Consider the following 20,292-nt stretch of genomic DNA (forward strand, 5'->3'; position numbering starts at 1 on the left):
GGATGGAGATGGGGAAGCGTTTAGGGGGGCCAGGCACCCTGATAGGTAGAAGGGACTATATCCCTGGACACCTGACATCTAACCAGGCCGGGCACCTGAGTGTCAGGGAAGGGGTGCCAAGGACCTCATCCTAGCCTGGCTTCCCGCTGAGCCCTGCTCACTGCAAGGCACTGCTCAGCTGAAAACACTTCTCAAAGGTACACTTATTGTAGGAAAAAGAGCAGTTTAATGTAACAAATGATCCCCATAGGTTAAAGTATTAGGTCGATCCATGGGAAATTGCTGATAGCTGACCACCTCTGATCACAAAAATGGCAACATCACATGTCCACCTAACTGAATGTCCACATCGAGAATATATGTATGTTTGCACAGAAAAGACTGGAAGGTGGCACACCAGTTTATCAACTGTAGAGGGGTAGAACTGGAAGTAAGTTTTATTTTCTTCTCTGCGTTTTTCTGAATTTTCCAAATATTTGACCATGAACCTGTTTTGTTTATAAAATAAGAAGAGCTTCTGTTATGAAAGGGAGGGGGAACATTCACTCTTTTCTTTCTACATACTGACATTTTAATCTGTCTCTAATGTGCTTAGAAGATCGATGCTTTAAAGATCAGAAAGGAATTAAAACTGGAAGAACCATGCCTCCTCTTGGGGTTGCTACTTATGTGCCCATTTGCCTGAGAGGAAAACAGAGGCTGAAGACATGAAGTTTGCTGCTCGGGGCAAACTGCAGACAGGTGAGTAGCAGAGCGCAGAACACATGGAGCCAGATCAGCCAGGGAACGTTCTCATACCTGTCACAGAGAGCCTGCTAAGCCCGGGAGCCCACTGGGCACATGCCCACCTGCCCTCTCCAAGGCATTCAGCCCCCAAATAGTTCCTGCAAGCGGGGGGCAAGGGGCTTAGAGACTACCTAGTCCAAGCCTCAGGTGGGAGAAAGAGGTGGGAAAGGAGAGTCATGAGCCCAAGATCACCCAGCAAGTAAAGGGCAGTGCCCAGACGTGGACCCAGACTTCCCAATTCCTGTGCCTGAGCTTTTCTGCAACACCGTGCTGCTCCCTTCCTAGCTCCAAAGCCAGGGATGCAGAAGAGGCCTTCTGGCTCCATCAAGGAGAAGCTGAGGAGCTGACACAGTAGGACTGTGCTGGGAACTGTCCCTGGCTTTGCCCCGTGAAGACTGTACCCTTGGCCACACGGTTCACCAGCAAACCCCTCCTGGTCAGGACCTCGGAGGGCTCTTACCTCCTGTAGTGTGTCCACCATGGTCTGCAGGTTCATGCGCTTGGCGAGCTCCTCCTCCCACCTGCAAAAGCCAAGAGCAGGTGGTCAGAGGGTGGCCTTCCCATGCCAATCTGGCCCTCCAACACAATGCCAGCACCCACCCTGGGTCTGTCCCCAGACCGGGCAGGGAAGGGGCAGGAAGAGCCCATCACTGTTTGCCCTCTAGGAGCTCCCAGTCTAGGGTGGGGAGGAGGGGGAGGATAGCCAGGTTGACAGATAACTGTAACAGCAGGTGGCGGTGGTAAGTGCCGCTTCCAGGCATGAGCACAGCACCATGGGCAGACGAAGGCAGGAGGGACGGCCATCCTGCTTCACACAAACCGTAAAGGGCTCCTGCCATTGCCAACCACACGGTGCTGAGGCTGGCACCCAGGAGCCAGGCTGCAGCCAGCACCACACTCAGGCTCCTTTGCCCCCACAAGAAACAAACTTTTACTGTGCAACCTCTGCCTTCCTGGAGCCTACGGGTCCTACAGCCTACCCTAACCAGCAAAGAAATTTCCTACATACAAATACTATCTCTGTCTTACAGATAGGGAAACTGAGGCTCAGAGAGGTTAAATGTCTTCCCCAGAGACACACAGCTAGTTAATGGCTGGGGCTGGACTTCAAACCCAGGTCTGTTTCATCACATTGAAACAGAGAGCAATGAATACTGCTCTTACTTATGGAGCACTTATTATGTGCTAGGCCTTGTTCCAGGGGCTTTATGCATTTCATCTCATTCATGCGGGTGTTGGTGAAGCTGGACAGGAAGGACAGAGGGCAGAAGGCACAGAGGGCTCACAGCATCCCCCAAATTAACTAGAAGTAGGGTAGGATAATAGTTACGATCACCACAACAATACCGGCTAACCATGTGCTTACTTTGTGCTAGGCACCATTCTGCATGGCATCGCTCAATCCTCGTAACGACCCTCCTGCACAGTGCCACCACTATCCCATGCTACAGGTGAGGGAAGCAAGACACAGGGTCGGGTACCTGAGGTCAGGGCAAGGACAGGGGGAGCGGGAACCAAAGCCAGGCTGAGGCTCCAGACGGAACACCCGTAAGCCTGCCAGGCTCCTGCAGACCTGGGTCCCTCAGAGCCCTAGCCTGGCTCCCCACCGGGGTCCCCCCACTCCCCCAGGGCAGCCAGGACAGGTTCCTTCCCTCCCTCTGACCTGGGACATACAGACAGCTTCTGTCTTTCCTCACCCCATACCAAGCTCCCTACATGGCCTCAGAGCAGGCAAGTCTGGAAGCCTTTTAGAATGCTGTCGGGGCCGGCTAAAAATAGGCCAGAGGGGAGGAATGGATCAAGAGTGAGTTACGTCACCAGCTTTTAGAAACAAGAGAAAACGGATACTGTTTGCACACACAGAGGAAAATTCCTCCCCTCTCCCACACGAGATGAGATGGCCCTGGCCAGGGCTCCTGGAGGACACACACACTCCCAAGCTCCCTGTCCTCTTCACCAGCCACTGGTATTGGTGGCCTGGCCCAGATCTGCTGTGGGCTGCAGGGCCCAGGACCTACTGGGCAGCCCGGCTGGGGCTGGGCTCCTGCTGGGGATGAAGGACACAGAGGAAGCTAAGGGGCAGAGCGAGAACTTAAAGGTCTAACCCAGGTGGGACCATCTTGCTGAACACCCTCATTGTACAAAGAGGGAAACTGAGGCCCAGAGTATACAGGGAATTTGCCCAGTGCCACCCAGTATGTCAGGGGCAAAGCTAGGAGTCCAGACGCCAGCCCAAGGTGGGGGACAGGAATCTGGGTGGAAGTTCACAGGCCGCTCTCCCACTCTCCCGCAGCACTATGGGGCATCTGGGGCTTCCCTCAAGAGAGGCCAAGGCTCAGAGCACGCGTCCCAAGCTGAATCATCTCTCCTGGCCACAATGCTCTGAGGGGGGTGGGGGACTTGATTCCAAGGCCGCTAGGCAGCGCAGTTGCAAGGGAGGGCCCGGCGGTGGCACTGGCTGCGGCTGGCCTCACTCCTGCATCTTACGGCAAAAGCGGGAGCGGCAGGAAGGGGGCAGTGGGGGTAAAGCTGCAGGCACCAGGGGCATCACACACACCCATTTCCCAGCCCTGGGGATGAAACCTGGCACCCTCCCGCTTCTCTTTTAAGTAGCCTTTTCATGGGGAAGGTGGGGCAAGGGCCAGCAGACCCATTGTATAGATGGAGAAAATGAGGCCCAGAGAAGGAAAGCAACCTGCCCCCAGTCAGCCCAGAGGGAGAACACAAGCCTTGTCTTTGGATGTCAGATGCACGAGCAACAGAAGCAGCCACTGATGGCTGAGCAGTCCCACGCCCTGGGCTCAGAGCCCTGTACACACATCTCGTCAGCTTTCACGTGCATTACTAACCATTTTGAATAAAGACTTTCCCCCAAAACCAATTTTGCAGATGAGAAAACAGGCCTGGCGAGGTGAGGTAACCAGTCTGAGGTCACACAGCTAATAAGCAGGAACAGAACTTGAGCCTGGCCCATGCTCTAAAGCAGCAAGTCTCAAACTGTGATGTGCATGGAGTCACCCGGGGATCTTGTTCATGTGCAGACCCGATTCAGCAGGCCTGGGGTGGGGCGGACATGCTACATTTCTAACAAGTGCCCCTGCAGATGGCACTTTGAGTGGCCCCATGCCTCACTAGGGTTTCTAAGCTGCACCCCAGCTGATGAATTACACAAATGATTTCATGGGCCTTTTATTTCCAAAGCCGGGCTGGGTGGGCAGCCGGCTCGCCTGCTCCCAGAAGACCCAGGGCAGACCCGGGCATGTAGATAGCAGCTGGCTTGACAGACCAAATCCACTGCCCATGCTGCTGTGCCTCCCAGGCACGGTGGGAAAACCTGGCTCTGCTAGCTCCGAGGCTGATAGTGCACGAAAGCTTTGCCCTTCAGCGGCTCTGGCTGCCTAGGGCAGAAAGACCTGGACGATGTCCTTAGGGTACCCCAGGTGCCCCGCACTCACTGCAACTCAGACAGGCAGGGAAAGGCACACAGCTTAACCAAATCCCAAACCCAACTTGTGGGTTCTAAAATGTCAGCACCTGTTTCCCAGGCAGTCTCCTCCCCTGACCTGGACCTGCCCACAGGAGTAAGCTTTTGGCAGGACAGGTGTTACAGTCAGAGGGCCCAGCATAAGCAAAGATGAGCAGCAGGCAGGCCAGGAAGTAGCCAGTTGACACTGAGAAGGGGACACACCTACTATGGGTCAGGGGTTAGTGCGTGTCATGTCCCTTAAACTTTTACTGTCCCAATTCTCACACCCACGGCCCAGCCCATCACTGAGCAAAGCTGTTCACACGGCGGACTGTGAAGCTACAGAGAAACCCCCTGCCCATCTTACAGGTCAGAAAATGAGGGCTCAGAGCACAGAGACACCTCCAGCCAGGGCCAAGACTACTGCACCACTCACAGCCTCCACTGCCCACCATGACCCAATAGTTCATAACACTTCCACATTCTCTCTTAAGGTGTTAGAGAAGGAAGAGGAGGGAATGTTATTGGCCACCTTCTGGGTGGTGTTCACCCTGTGAGCATTCAGACACACTTAACATATCAATATCACTTACCCAGCCCCAAGGATCACCCTCATTTTGCAGATGAGGAAACCGGCTCAGAGGTAACTCAATTCCCCTTCCCCTCCCTCCTCAGCCTCCTGAAATTCTATTCATTCTACAGGCTCGGCTCAGATGTCATCTTGTCCCCAAGCCTCTGCAGCCTCTTCAATTGTTTTCCCTCGTTGAGCTCCGGCTTAAGGAAGCCAGGCCTTAGGATCCCATCTCCCTGGGCCATTTCATCATGCATGGCTGTCACCCAAAGAGCCAGGCATATGCCAGGGACAGGCAGGGACCACCCTCCAACTTCTCCGCCTCCAAAAAGTGCTCAGGCCCTAGCCCCAGATCTGGCTGGTGCCTGACCATGAAGGACTGCTACCCGCCCTCCAGTCCCGCCTGCAGACACCCTCCCGCAACAGGCTCACAGCACGCCAGCTCCTCCAAGCGCTCTCACTTCACGATGCTCAGAGCAGCCTCTGAAGCAGACAGGAGAGATCACGATGGCAAGGAAGAGGATGATAATACTAACAGAGCAGCTAACAGGACCCACTGCTCAATGATGCGTCGGGCATCCCTCTTAGGCACATTTACAGAAGTTTCACAAGAACCTCTAGGTAGAATTATCTCCGTTGCTGATGAGGAAACTGAACTCCAAATCCATTGCCCAAGATCACACAGCTGGGAAGGTGGGGTTTCTATTGCACAGGGGAAATAACACTCAGAATCTCCCAAAGTGGAAGCTGAAAGGACCAGAGCTCACTCAGCCCAAACCTCTGGGTGCACAGATAAGGAAACTGAGGCCCAGGGTCACGCAGGGAGTTCATGCGCGCTCCACTCACCCAGCCCAGGCTAGAGCTCACGGGGAAGGAGGCAGAGGGATGTGAGTCTGAACCCCGGCTCTGCTTCCCCCCAGCATCTGCCTCCATCTCTGAGCCTGGGTCTCTCCCCCTGTAAATGAGACAGAATGGGGGCCCAACACACCCTAGGGATGCTCAAGAAAAAACATTCTGTTCCTACACTCCCTGTAAGTTAGGTGACTGGCCCCCAGCCACACAGTTCAGGCTTCACCTCAGGGTGCATATCCTGGCCCCAGCCCCGCCTACTGCCCCCAGCTACTCCAATCCATCCAGTGACCAGTGTTCAAATCCTGCCACCGCCTGAAGGCTTTACCTTGTGATCTCAAGAGGGAAGGAGGTGGCACACAGCATCCCAGGAGACCCCGGGCTGATCCACGTGGCGGCAGGGACAGGGCACTGCACGAGGGTGACGGCAGCCCCAAAGGGCCTCCGTGCCAGTACGGAGGACAGGCAGGGGCTCAGACTGTGGAGGCCACGTGTCGGGAAGCTGGATGTGTGTGCAAGGCAGCACGGCAAAGCCCTCCAGCACCCGTCTCAGGAGGTCTCACACACCCTGTGCCCTGGCCATGGGTGAGATGCCTGTCATAGGTGGGAAAAGGGGCACAGAGGAGGGGCCCTCATACAAGTCACCAGAGGAGTTGGCTCTAAAGCTGGGTCCCCAGCCCCCACACCAGTCCACAGAACTGGTTATAATTACCATTACTATGCTCACTGCTATACTTCCTGCACCTAAAACTACCCTCACTTGGTAAGGAGTCAAATAGTGGGTATGTAGATTTGTTTAATGAAGAATGAATGAATGAATGAATGAACCAACGAATCCAAGCTGTACTCACGCCTCTAGCATCCCCTCCTCTCACCCCTTCCCCATCCAGAGCCCCTTCTGCTGGAACATTCTCCACGTGTACGGCCCCAGCCTGGGAGATCCTGGCAATTAAATTCCCAGAAGGAGCTCAGCCCCAACCACTTGGCTCCAGGGAAAGGCCAGGCCCAGGGGCGGGGGGTGGGGGTGGGGGTGGGGACAGCCAGGCCAGGGCAGGAAGTGGGCAGAGAGAGACCTTCCCTCTCCTACTCCCCACAGCCCTCCAGGATCAGATGGGAGGCGGGGGATCAGGCCAAAGAAGGCAGGGAGAGGAAATGACTCCATAAAATGACACTGCTGAGGGGATCTGGGGCCTCGGCTACTCTTGAAGCAGAACAAGCAGAGCCACATGCGGGAGGCTTGTGGCCAGGAGGGGGAGGTGACAGCACCCACCCCAGCCAGATGTGGTCTTCCTGCATTCCTGAGGAGCCACTGAGGCAACCAACCACGTGGAGGACGGGAAGTTTCAGTCTCAAAGGCCACGGAGGGGAGGGGGTGGCAGCTTCTCCAGCAGCCCCCGCCCCCAGCCAACACTCAGGGCCAGTGACTCCCCCTCCCCCATCAGCTCACGATGACACACAGATGCCAGGAAAGGGGCCGCAGGAAAGGGTCCGACAAAGCCTGCCCTACGGAGGGACAGACAGAAAGCCAGGCTGCAGTCACTGGCAGAGGCACTGCCTCACAGATTTTTCACTTCCGGTGCCGCCACAGAAAGAGGCTCCCCAGCTCCAGAGGAAAGTGGGTGCAGCCCCAGCAAAACAATTAAGGCTCTAGGCACAGCCCTGGGGCTTCTGGGGAGAAAGTCCTGGAGACTCCTGGGGGACAAGAGACTGGGTTTGAATCCTAGCCCTGTCACTTCCCAGCTGTGTGACCTTGGACAAGTCAGTTACCCTCTCTGGGCCTCAGTTTCCCCATCTGTGAAATGGGAAGCACACCACCCCATTTGAGGGTGGTTGTGAGAGCTACATGAGATGGATGGTCTGGGTGAAACACCCAGTCCCACCCCTGGCACACAGCCAGCAATGAACGTTCGGCGGCTCAATTTGAGCTGCAGAGTGCAGAGGCTGGCTCCAGACACCAGGCCTCAGAGCACTGGAAGGGTGCTGCGGAAATGTTCCACACCTTTCCAGGGAGGGCAGACAGCCGGCACGCCCCAGCTGACTCACTCAGGTGATAGGAAGCAAGCTCAGGTGAGGCTGAGCAGGAGCTGTCAGTGGAAAACTTCATTCTGGGCCAAGCATGGGCCTGGCCTCTGGCGTAGGGCAGATGGCAGATGGCAGAGGGCAATTTCCACCACTGCAGCATGGCCGGGGGCACCCTGGGGCCCTTCTGCCCGCCTGTCCTCCTGGGCTCCTTGCTGGCCCTGGCTTCTGCGTGAGCTCAGCCACAGATGCCCAGAGGCATCACTCCCCTTCCGCCGTGGACAGCACCGTGGCCAGGGCATCACTGCAGAGCTGGGGCGGAGCTGGGGTCCAGACTGGCAGGTTCTTCTCTAGACCAAGACCTGGGCTGGAAGATGAAGATGCCAGCAGAGAGGCAGAGTAGGGGGCCCCTTTCCTCAAACGCACTTTCACAGAAGCCAGGGGGTAACAGATCTGAGTGGGCACTCCAGCCGGGCCCAAGCTGCAAGTGAAGACACGAGCTGCCCACCCCCTTAGCTTCTGCTGAGCCCCCTTAGAGAGATTAGAAATCACAATTGAGTCAACTTCCTCATTCCACACCGCCTGTCTAATGTCACAAACAATTCACACTTGTGGCACAAAAAAAACAGGAGCAAGAAGGGCAGTGGGAGTGGGTGGGGCTGCGAACACATGATGAGACCCCACCCCTCTGAGGGAGGTCCTCCTCCCAGCCGCCAAAGGCGGAAACACGTGGAGTCCCTCCCCTCCAGACTTCCTCCTCTCCTTTGATCCACCCTGAGCATCTCTTCTCTCCAGTAAAAGGAGGGTCGGTCCCCAGCCTGCTACCACGGAAGGGAGGCCCCCTGTCCCCTGAGCCCTGCTCTTGCAGGTCCCTCCTGGCACCATGTCACCCATCCTCCTCCCTGTGCACCAAGCCCCTGAGCTTCGGGAGGCGATGCCTCACAGATGTGCCCAGCAGAGGCCCGGCTGCCCAGCCGCACTCTGCTGCTCAAAAGGAAACACAAATTAAATGCCAACTGATTGTCTCCACAGAGAAGGTATTAATTTAATGTGAACACTTAACCAGGGCAGCCGATTCCATTACAGGCAGGCAGTAATGGGCCAGGCAGGCCAGAGCACAGGCTGTAAGCTGGGTGGGCCGGGTTTGAGCAGCCACCACATCCAGTGTGCACTCCAACCACATACGCACTTGCACACTCACACACAGCCTGCATTCAACGGGAATATCAGCCCCCTCCAGGGATCCCAGCAGATGAGGTCTGAGGGAAGCTACTCAGCAGGTGGGCAGGGGTCTAATCCCCAGGCAAGCGCCCTGTGGAGGACAGGGCTCTGGGTTAGATCCTGGTTTGAGTCCTGGGCTGTCACTGATTCAAAGCGAGTCGTCTTCTCTGCCTGGGCCTCAGTCTCCCCATCTATAATTGATCTCTAAGAGTCCCTCCGCATGTGATATTTGCAGCACCACTTGCAGAGCCTGGATGTGGCCCTTCCTTGGTACCAGGAAGAGGTGACAGCCTCAGGGATGTCAACTCCATCCTGAGCGACCTAGGTATTGGCATCAGCCTCCTGCCAGTGTCCGACCAGTAGCTGACAAGCTCGGCAGGTTGGCCATATGCACTGGTTCAGTTCGTGCACACATTCTATCCACAGTCGGCTCCTTGGGTGCTGCGAGCTGCTCAGGCCTCAGCATCAGAGATGACAGGAGTCTCTCTCAACCCCACAAAGAAGGGCAGGCAAAGAGCCGTCTGCCACAGTGTGACCCTGACAGGCCCGCTTACCACTAGCTAGGAACCGCAGCCTCCTCTCTGTAAAGTGGGGGTAGCAGTCCTGCCTTGTTGGGGCCATAGGTTGAATAAGCTCAAGGAAAGGCGCACAGGCCCCCTTGGTGACCTTGGCCACTGTTCTCACTGACACTGCCATTGCACTGCCAGCAAACCCTCCAAATGTCCTGCTTCTGCCCCCCTCCTCCCCACCCCCAGACATGCCTGGAGAATGAATGGGCACATGCTCAGCCCTCTGAGGTCTAGCCTGACAAGGACCACCATGACAGCAGGTGAAACCAAAGCAGGAAAGGCCTTGCCAGCCAGAGCCTGGATGGTCTTATGGAACCACCCTGGCAGGCACAAGGCATTTAGGCGCATTCTCCTGTGCCCAGAGAAGCCTCTGGTCACTTGTCCCCATGGCAGTCCGAAGTTTTGGCTATTTATTATATGAGTCACCTGTTCCAATTCCTCGGTGTCCACATTTACCCAGGTTCCCAGCACCCCTCCCACTTGGGTGTCATTTACTCAAGACACCTTCGGAGACCCAGCAGATCTGTGGCTGCCTATAATTCAGAGCTGTCTGCAGGGCAGCAACCTCCTTCCAGTGCCTCTGTCTAGAAGCCACACACCCCTCAAACCAGGCCACTCTGAAAAGGAAAGTGACTCAAAACACACCTCACGGCAAGGAGGAACATGCATTCCAAATTGCTGGCCCACCACAAATTGCTTCTGGAGCACCATTTCCAACCTCTTCCAGGCCTGTTACACCTTCATTACCTCCAGGGAGCCCATCGTGACTTCCCCAGGATGACTCAGTATGGCCACCCTGGTGTTTCAGACCTGGAGCATGCCTTCCTCGTGGCATCCGGGGTACTATAAGTTTTCACTTCTCTGCCTCTCCCATTGGGATCTGCTCTCCTAGAAGAAAGGGAGGACTTGCATTTACTGTAAAATGCTTATTACATTCTAGTCCAGTCACTACTCCCATCATAGCTCTGTGAACCAGTTGTCTTCATTCCCACTTTATAGATAAGAGAACTGAGGCTCAGGTGCAGTGACAGGCTCCAGGTCAAGCCCAGGTCCGTCTGACTCCCAAGGGCAAGTGGTAAGAGTGTCTCTTCAGCTCCATAAACCCCATTCTCTACCATGCCCCCCAGCACACTAGTCAGAAAACACACCAAACGATCATACCAAGGTCAGATGTACAGATGCAGACCCACAGGGCCACAGCTGCTCACTTGGAAAAGAGCTGCCTCGCCAGGGTATTTGCATTGCCTGTTTGCTCACTTCTCAGGGCTCTGAAAGCTGGGTGAGAGAGGCCCTAGCACTCCACCTCCACTGGCCAAGGCTCATCTGCCTGCAGCCCCGCCACGCCTATGGCTGTCTGGGGTTAGCAAAAAAGGGACTAGCTTTGGATCTGGATCCAACTGGGTTCAAATTCCAGCATTACCAGTCACATGCTTCTGGGCAGGTAAGCCTCCCTCTCTGTTCATCGTGAAATGGGGATCACAAAGGCCCCCTGCTCAGGGCTGCTACAGTTTTGCGAAAGAACTGACATATGCAGGCTCTGGATAAACAGAGGCTCCCCTTCCCCGCCCTACCCTCCCGGTCACTGCCTAGCTCTGCGTCTAAGACTGCACTCTTCTCTCTCCCAGACTCGGTTTCTTCATATGCAAAATGGTCTTTCATTTGGCTCTGCTGCTGTATAGAAATCATGGTGATGGGAATCAAGGTGGAGAAATATGGGGGTGTGGCTATGGGGGGAGTCATGGTGGGGGAATCAAGGGAGGGATCAAGAGGGAGTCAAGAGGGGGAATCAAGGTGGAGGACCATGGAAGGTGGGGCTGCAGTTTGTCCCCAGGCCCCTAGGCACTGACCGCAGAGGTCCCACACTGTCCCCCTCCAGACTGGGATGCTGGGAGGGGCAGATGTGAGCCTTTAGGCAAAACACGTAACCTCCTGTGCTCCAGGTGTCCCATCTTTAAGGTGGGGGGCCTAATGGAAGAAGCTCCTACCTCCTGGGGCTGGTGTATTACGTGAGTCAATATGTGTTAGCCACTTAGCACAGAGCCCAACTCCCAGGACCAGGACACGCTCAACTGATGGAAGCTATGATTAGCCACGGACCGTGGTCTTTATCGTCTTGCCCGCCATGGAGAATCGGTGACTCAGCCTGGAGTGGCAGCTCCGCTGAGTGGACTGGCCAGGACCCCAGGCACCAGGCAAGATACTGAGTATCAAACCAAACCCCCTGCTCTCAATGCCTGGGAACCCACAGGGCTGTCAAACAGACACACGGCAGGACTTCTCATCTCCCTTGTGTCCAATCCAGCATGACATCCCTCTACTGGCACAAGACCTGCACTGGGGACACCCCAACAAGCGAGTGTTGGTGTCTCTGGGACACAGAGCCCAGCCGCCTCAGAGCATCCACCGCAGACCAACTGTCTGGCTACTGGCTTAGATCGCATCTCATTTCCCCCACAACAGGTTCAACAAACATTTCTCCCAAGTGTCCAAATGGGAGCCAAGTGCTGGGGACACAGAAGTGGACTGAGAGAATTTTCCTCCCACTGAGAGAGGCAGAACACGTTCTGAAGCTCTCTCCAGACAGGCCCCCTGGATCCCCAGCCTCAGGCCCTCAATCCCTCCAATCCAACAGCGCAGGAAGATCTGGGTACTCGCTGCCTCGTGTCCTGGAAGCGGGGCTGGAAGGGGGTGCTTATCCTGGGCTGTCGGGGCCAGGAGGCAACTTCACTCTGCCCGTGAGTGAGGGGCCCCATGCGAGTTTTCCTTGCCCATCAGTACCCTGGGCAGGAGGAGGGAAACCAAGAATCCACCACCACACTGAAAATAGGGGTTGCCTCCAGAGAGGGAACATGTGACTCGGGCACAGGGGTGGGAGGGACACTCGTCACTCTGTCCCCTGTATCTTTCTTTTTTAATTGTAGTAAAATATACATTATAAGACTTATCAGCATAACCATTTTTAAGTGTACAATTCAGTGGCATTAAGTACATTCACACTATTTTGTAACTATCACCACCACCCATCTCTAGAACTCTTCATTTTGCAAAACTGAAACTCTGTACCCACTAGACACGACCCACCCATTCTCTCCTCCCCCAGCCCCTGGCAACCACCATTCTGCTTTCTGCCTCTTTGAGTTCAACTATTTCCAGTACTTCCTGTAAGTGGAACCATGCAGTATCTGTCCTTTTGTGACTGGCTTATAATCACTCAGCTTAATGTCCTCAAGGCTTGTCCACACTTTAGCATGGTCAGAATTTCCTCTCCTTCTGTATCATTTTAGTTTTGAATGATCTGATGTATCACCTAGTCAAAAAATCCCAACCATTTACATTTTAAAGACAAAATACCTGCTTGTTTTCCCCTTGTTTTAAATTGCATGAGTATTTTACAATGGTTACACAGTAGAAAAAAAACAGGTAAGCCAAGCAAAACTATAATCCCCCCACACACACCCCTGAGAGGATCACCATTAACACTGGCTGCACACCCTTCCCCCTTTCCCATGCTTTCTTATGAGATCTTTTAAAAGTGAAAATGGGGTCAGACCATACGTGGTCTTCAAGTATGCTTTTTCCATTTACTGGTATCCAGCGAGCACCCTTCCAGGTGGGCTGATATAGCAGGTGGCTGGCACACTGCAGATCTAATGCACTGGCACCCCCAGTCCCAGCAGTCTAAGCAGCACTGGGAAGAACATCCTGGTACACACGTGTCTGCATATCTGTCTAGTTATCTCTGTGGAGTGAATTGCTAGGTCAAGGGTGCAGACTTATCAAAGGCTTTGGTGCCCCTCTAAAGTGCTGTATATGACAAGGCTACACTCTCCCAGGGCTCGGCAGCTGCCAAAGTCTGGAAAGCTGACCAGCGAGCCAAGAAAAAGCAGGGTCCTCACCCCAGCTCCTGCAGCAATACTGTTTTGTGCCACGATTCCCGCACAAGTCAAAAGGCTGCCTCTCCCTCAGACGGAAGAAGACCCCACCCACCATGAAAACCGCCCTCCCTCATCCTCATTAGGGTGACATTCTGCCTTCCTGAAGGAGCAAGGGGTTGGGAGATGAAACTCATCTGAGAAATGGGCCCAACACCTCTCTTCTGAAAGGGTAGAGCCCCCCCCCACCTGGCATGTGAAGAGCCTGGCAGCAACAGGTCACATGCTTGATGGGGCAAGACCAAACAGCACCCCCAAGGCTCTGCCAGCCCCAGGTATGCCAAGCTGCACCATACCCTCCAGGCCTTGGCATGTGCTGTATACTCCCCCTGAGAGGCTCCATTCTACATGTCCCCTTGTCCCCTTTGTCACATCTTCCTCTCCTCATCTTATGCCAACTTCGGGACCCAGTTTATATACCCCCTACTCCAGGAAGCCTCTTCGGACTTCTTGATCAAGGTCAGGTGCCCCTCTTCTGTACTCCAAAGGCCCCAGTCACTTGCTGCTGAGGTTATCTGCTCACCTGTTGGTCTCCCTGCGTAACTCAGCTCTTGCAAGATCAGGCCCATCTCTAGCTCCTAGCTGCAACTCCAGAGGCCAGCATGGAGCCTGGCACACAATAGGCACCAAATAAATGTTTCCTGGACAAAGGGCACATTGAATGTCACCTCCCAGGCCTTCCTTAGAAGCTCCAGTCTGGAGTCAGTGCAGACTCACTGTGTGGCCTTAGACACGACCTTCCTGCCTGCCTGTCCCCAACAGCCTCAGTCTCCCCAGACAACCCCCACAGTCCCTGCCAACTCTGCTACCTCTCCTCGCACTTCAACACCGGGGCCTGCCTCACATGGGGCCAACCCCGGGAAGGTTAGTGCCCTCAGCTCTCCACCCCCAGGACTCTGACTTTCTGCCAGGCCTGGCCAAGCCCCTATAAATGCTCCACCCCATCCCTCACCCTCAGCCCAGACCGCTCTCAGCCCTCGGGAGCTCCAGCTCTTGCTCAAGTCCAGAAGCCAGCAGGGGGTCTGGGCACCCAGACCAAGAACCAGAAAGTCCAGGGGTCTTTGCTCAGGAGGCTGGGGGTGCCCCACCCAGGGATATATTTATAGCTCTGAGGAAAAACAGCAACTCCCAAGGCTATTTTGGAAACCTAATATGCGCTTTGGGTCTCTCCATTGTTTATTCCCATTGACCGTGAGGCCACACAGGTAATGCAAGGCACCTGTGGGTATGCAGCTCAAAGTCATCTCCACATCAAAGCCACATCACTCCCTGGGAGGAGCATGTGCTTTCACCCCGAGCAACCCTGAGGCCTTGGACTCCAAGTTTCCCTTATCATCTGCAGTCTGGACACATAAGGGGTCAGAAGACCAGTAGAGCCCAAGAGCCCACCAGGCAGGACTTGGCACCCACACCCCAGCCTGGATTTGAACCAAGGCTCTGCAGCCTTGAGCAGGTCACCTCCCCAGGCCTCAGTCTCATCTGTGAATAAGAGAAAATGACCCCACCTGGATTAATCGAGGATAGACAAGCACAAGTGGAAAAAACAGATCACAGAACACAGGATCCCAGGATGTCACAAGGGGACACTCAGAAGTCCAGGCCACTTGTAAATGAGAAGTCTGAAGCTTGGAGGGGTGCAGGGACATGCCCAAGGTCACAAAGCCATGCAGCAGCAGAGCAGGGACTGGAACCCAGAGCCCGGGTGCTTCCCGAACGCTGCAGGAAGGGGAGGAAGACATTCCTGAGCAATCGATCACCAAGGAGGAAGAAGGGAAGAGCAGCAAGGGCCCAGGAAGCCAATTACACGTGGGGCTTGTGCAACTGAGGATGGGTGGTGGCCAGCACTGCCTGTGTGTGCAGCATCCTAATTGCCATAACTGGCCGGGAGGGCTCCAGGCACAGCCGGGGCAGGTAATTAGACTGCGATGGCCCATGCCAAGAGGGGGATTAGTGACTAAACGCAGCTCAAGGGAACGGACTCACCACTTAACACCAGCCTCCTGTCATCACACGGGCCCTGACATTCAACCTGATGTGAACCAGTGGGGAGGGCAGTGGGGCATCTCCCAACACACACACAGGGTGTTCCTCCCGCCATCTATGGAGCTGGTGCTGGGGCTCTCCCAGAGGAGACAGAGAGATCAGTTCCTCAAGACAGGAGGGGAACACAATGAAGCAGCTGTCCAGAGACCCTGATGTGACAGTGAAGCCTGTGGCAGAGACCTCATTGGAGCCTCTCATTTCCTCGATCCCATTCTGCTGGCAGAGAACCTGAGGCTCACAGAGGTGGGGCGACTTGTTCAGGGTCACATAATCAAAACACGCTAACATTTCTTTATGAAGTGTTAGTCTGTAATGGGCACTGCTAACTCATTTAGTCCCCACAACTTTAGGAGGTAGGTGCTATTATTATGCAGATGAGGAAACTGAGGCCCTGGGAAGTGAAACAACTTGCACAAGGTCACAGAGCTTGGAAGTGATAAAGCTGGGACTTGAATCCAGGGAGTCTGGCTCCAGAACCCAAGCTCATGTCCAGCAGACAGTCACCTGCCTCTGCTCTCTGGAGGGAGTGGCACATGGTGGCCAGGTGACCTCATAAGGAAAGGAAGTGTCAGGGAGCATGTGCCTCAGTCTCCTGGGGCTCAGAATGGACCTCAACTTTAACACCTCTAAACCCCAAGAGCAAAAAGCTAAGGCCCCCACTCTGGGCTGCCAGGCTGGGCCCAGCTTTGCCCTGACTCTGTGGTCCCTGAAGTGAGGTTTCTGTAGGTCTGGTCCAGCCCCCAGGGCCCTCAGATGAGCAGGGAGTCCATCAGACACCAGGGATCCTCCAGGGAGTATCCCCCAAGCACTGCCCAGGTCCTGCCAGGTGCCTAGCCCAGGAGGCGGCAGAAGGTCAACAACCCCAGCCCTACCGAGGGACCAGCAAGCTCCTCTTCTCAGCTCAAACACAACTGGGCCTCTCTTCCCCCTGAGACTTGGTCCTCCAGCCACATAATCCCTGGCCTGGACTTGCAAGTAGCCCAAAAGGAAACAGTCCAAGACAGAGGGACAAGAAGGGGCACCTGGAGGAAGGGGTGAGGCCATCTCCCCTGCCCCTGATCTCAGAACACTTTGACAACAGACTCAGCCACTCCCCATCTGGTGACCTGCTAAAGTGACTTTGCCTACCTGATCCTCAGTTTCCTCACCTGTAAAACAGGGGTAACAATAGTACCTACCTCACCAGGTTGTGAGGATTAAACAAGATTGTGAACACCAAGCCTCTAATGTGATTTTGCTCATCTTAGCAAATAGGACCCACTTCTAGCTGCTGAGGTAGTTGTTCTGGGACACAGGGTACAGGTCTTGGCTGGGATGTGCCATTCTTTCCCACAGATGTTTCAGCCTCTGGACTCCCTCTCCCTCACTCTGGGAATGCGGCACTGTCTGATATCCAGAGGTTCCCAGGGCCAAGCACAGAGTAGCCCCTCAACTGGCACTTACTGGATGAATCAGCTTGTGAGAGAGAGCAACTGGGCAGAACAGTGAGCCGGTCCTGCTCTGTCCTCACCAACTCACTGTGTGACCCTGGGCCCATCCCAGGACTCCTCTGGACCCATCTGCACCAGAAAGCTCTGACCACCCTGGGAGCTAAGGCTCTCCCTCCTCTGGCTTCTGGGAAACACACAGGCCAGCCTGCCCAGGGTAGCCATTTCCCAACTTGCCACACCTCCTAAGGACAGCTGGTGGTCCACGCCCACCCCTGCAGGCCCACAAAGGCACCAGGCAGGCCTCCTCCTGGTGACTTTGCCTTGGGACAGATGGAAGTGTGTGGCGCCTGTCAAGCCAGATGGCCTGGTTGGCCTGAGGGGCTAGAACACCAGCTGGGAGTCCAGCCCAGCCAGCAGAGCTGCTTAACCCCTTCCTGCCCCAGTCGCAGGTGTTAGTGTCCCCACTGCAACCGAGTCACTGTGATACACTCGGGCCTCTGCAATCCGCTCTTTGAGGTGAGGGGCGTCCCTGGGGCCAAAAGGAGTCAGGGAGGCAGTGGGATGGGAGGGAACCACAGGACAGGTGGACGTGGACGAGGCACCACTGCTCAGCTCTGAGGGCAGGCCTGGGCCGCCTGCAATCTGCCAACCCACTGGGCGGGCCGGGAAGGGCACTGATTCCTGCCAGGGAGCTCTGTGGAGCCGTGTGGAGCTGGCTGCTTTGCTTCCAGGACACCTATCTGGGGCAGGGACCACCAGGCCAGAAGGCTACCGGCCACCTTTATGGGGAGGCAAAACCCACTCCCGGGCCCAAACCCCAGAAATAGCTCTGCCCTCTGAAGAAGGAGATCTAGCTCCACCAGGCTGCCTGAAGAGCCTCAGGCATGTTGCTCAATCTCTCGGGCCTCAATTTCTCCATCAGGAAAGGTGCAGCTGGGGTGATCCCTGGGCTCCAGGGCCACTTCCAGCTCAGAGAGTTCTATGACTCCACGAGAAGGAATGTGCTTCTCTCCCAGAACTTGTGGGATCCTCAAGGGATGGGCCACATCCTTCCTACACAAAGAGCATGCCCCAACTAGCGCACATGAGTCAAGAGAGGCTTAAGGCAGAAAGAGAGTAAGCTTCAAGGGTCTTGAAGGGGAATGATGCTGCCTTGAGAACGTGGGAAGGCTCTCACCAGGCAGTTGCTGTCCACCTATTCCCCTAGTCTATGGCAGGCTAAACAGAGGTAAATGCAGTATAGGGAATTATGGCTAGAGACCAGGAAGCATTTCCCAATGGAGAAAGCTGCAAGGATGCCTGAAGGCACATCTAGGGCAAGGCTCTGGAGTGCCCTTCCTAGGCAGTCTGATCTTTAAGTAGGATTTGCAAAGGTACTAGCCTCAAAGTTAGGGAGAAACAGACAGCCTCTGGAGACACCCCGATCCACGCTCCTGGCACAGCAAGTAGGGGTTGTCCACATGGAAAAGTAAAGTACGGCTTCAGAGTCTCTGCCCTGGTGCACGACTGGCCAGCCTGATGTGCCAAACGGACAAGGGTGTCATCTCAGGGGACTGCACAGCTGAGCTCATCTCCAGCCTGGGGCCCGCACCAGGTTCAGCCAGCATCTCTGGTTGTCTCAGGACAGAGGCTGCAGAGAACACCAGAAAAGCCCAAGAACACATCAAAACAGCCAAGGGAAGGGCTGGGTGAGAGGGCTACCAGCCAGGAGTGGAGCCAGCAGAGGCAAGCACAGAAGAGAGGTAGGAACATGGGGCTGGGGTCTGCAGACCTGGCTGAGTCCTAGCTCTGCCACCAACTTGCTGTGCGACCTTGGGCGTATACTGAGGGAAAAACTAAACATCTCTAAGGACTCTTGCAGCTCTGATGTAAGTCATCTGGCAAGCTTTGGGGTCTGCCTCTCTGATCCATGTAGCACCATTCCTGGGGCCTAAGCATAGGGTCTGAGCACAGGATCCCAAAGGTACCGGCTTTCTGAGGTACCCTCCCGAAATGGGGTTTCAAATGAGCCTCAACAGTGGTGGGACCCCGGGGTGATCTCTGAAGCCAGAGAAACCCAAGTTCACATGCCGGCTCTACTACTTTCTTGCTACGACAAGTAACAAGCCGTTTCACCTGCCGAGACTCAGTTTCATCCATACAATGGGCTTCCCTTCACAGCTACCCTTCAAGAGTGTTGTGACTTCAAGAAAACAGTCCACGGAGTTTTGAACTGCACTGGCACATCTCGGAAAATGGCGAGACGACTACTATGGGGTTATGAGATTCTGGCTTCCTTATTGGAGGAGCTGAGGTAGAGCCAAGCCAGGGTTTCTCTGCTTGGGCCCTACAATCCCTCCCACTTCGTTTCCCACCTTGGGGTTGATGTGCCTGGACTTAAACCAGGCAGAAGCTACAAAGCAGCCTTTGTCTCAGAGATGAAACTTTAACCCAGCTGCCCTGATGTCAACACTGGACAAAACAATGCCAAGGCAGCCTTGACGTCACCTCTCTGCCAAGGTCTGGGAGCTAACGCTTCACCCACGAGGCCTCACAGACAGTCTGCAGGCTGGACAAGAACCCAGAAGCCATCTTCTCATCACTTTGCGGAAGCCCAGAAGGAAGAACAGCCACCCCGCTGCTGCTGAGAGGCCAGGCAGGACTTGACCCCGAACTTCCAACTCCCATTTCTCAGCGAAGGGCCAGGGGCAAAGAACATGTGGCTCCATTTCTCAGCCTGGGAAACTGAGTCTGGGAGTGTGGAGGGAAGAACTCTGAAGAGTTGGCCAGGCTCAGGTGCGGATCCCATCCCCAGCCTCACAGCAAGACCTCAAGCCAAGGGTGCTGCCTCCATATCCACACAAGGAGGCTGGGACTTAGAGGGCCCCTCCCTAGGGAGGCAAGGACACAACCAGACTCCCCCATTTGAGGCCATTCTCCAACAAGGCCACTGAAAGCCACAGGCTCCAGGCAACACTGTGCTGGACACCCCTGAATGCTAGGTCGTGCCCTATCGATGACCCCGTGCTGACAGTTGGCTGGGGAGGAGAGGGGATGTGACCTCCTCCTTGCTGGCTAGGCTGATGGCTTTGCTGGGGAAAGGAAATGCCCTGAACACAAAAGGCCACTCTTCAGCCGGAAGGGGGAGGGAGCAGGCAATTCCCACAGTGTGGGGCCTGGGGGCTGGGGAGGGCCAGGCTTGGACAGAAGGGACAGAGCAGTAACAGCTGAGGGGCCAGCACCACGCTGAGCACTCAGCGTGCACTATTTCATTGAATCCTCATCACAACCTTGTAAGCTCAGGTTGTCATCCCCATTTTATAGATGAGACAACTGCAGCTCAGCATGGTGGTGCGAACCCAGGCAGATTCACTTCAGAGGCAGAGCTCCCACCCAGTGAAGGCCCTGCGGACTGACTGTGCCTTAA

The 20,292-nt window shown here is 55.2% G+C and overlaps 1 protein-coding gene across 1 annotated transcript in view; it reads right to left on the reverse strand.

The window, feature by feature from the left end:
• Positions 1-20,292, reverse strand: part of IFFO2 (intermediate filament family orphan 2) — a 46,513-nt gene that overhangs the window by 13,549 nt on the left and 12,672 nt on the right. Inside the window, exon 2 of the mRNA XM_036914452.2 lies at positions 1,247-1,307. Within this exon, the coding sequence (XP_036770347.1) occupies positions 1,247-1,307 (61 nt within the window). The remainder of the gene's footprint in view (positions 1-1,246; positions 1,308-20,292) is intronic.

This window comes from Manis pentadactyla, chromosome 4 (genome assembly GCF_030020395.1).
Source record: "Manis pentadactyla isolate mManPen7 chromosome 4, mManPen7.hap1, whole genome shotgun sequence".
NCBI classification, from domain to species: domain Eukaryota; kingdom Metazoa; phylum Chordata; class Mammalia; order Pholidota; family Manidae; genus Manis; species Manis pentadactyla.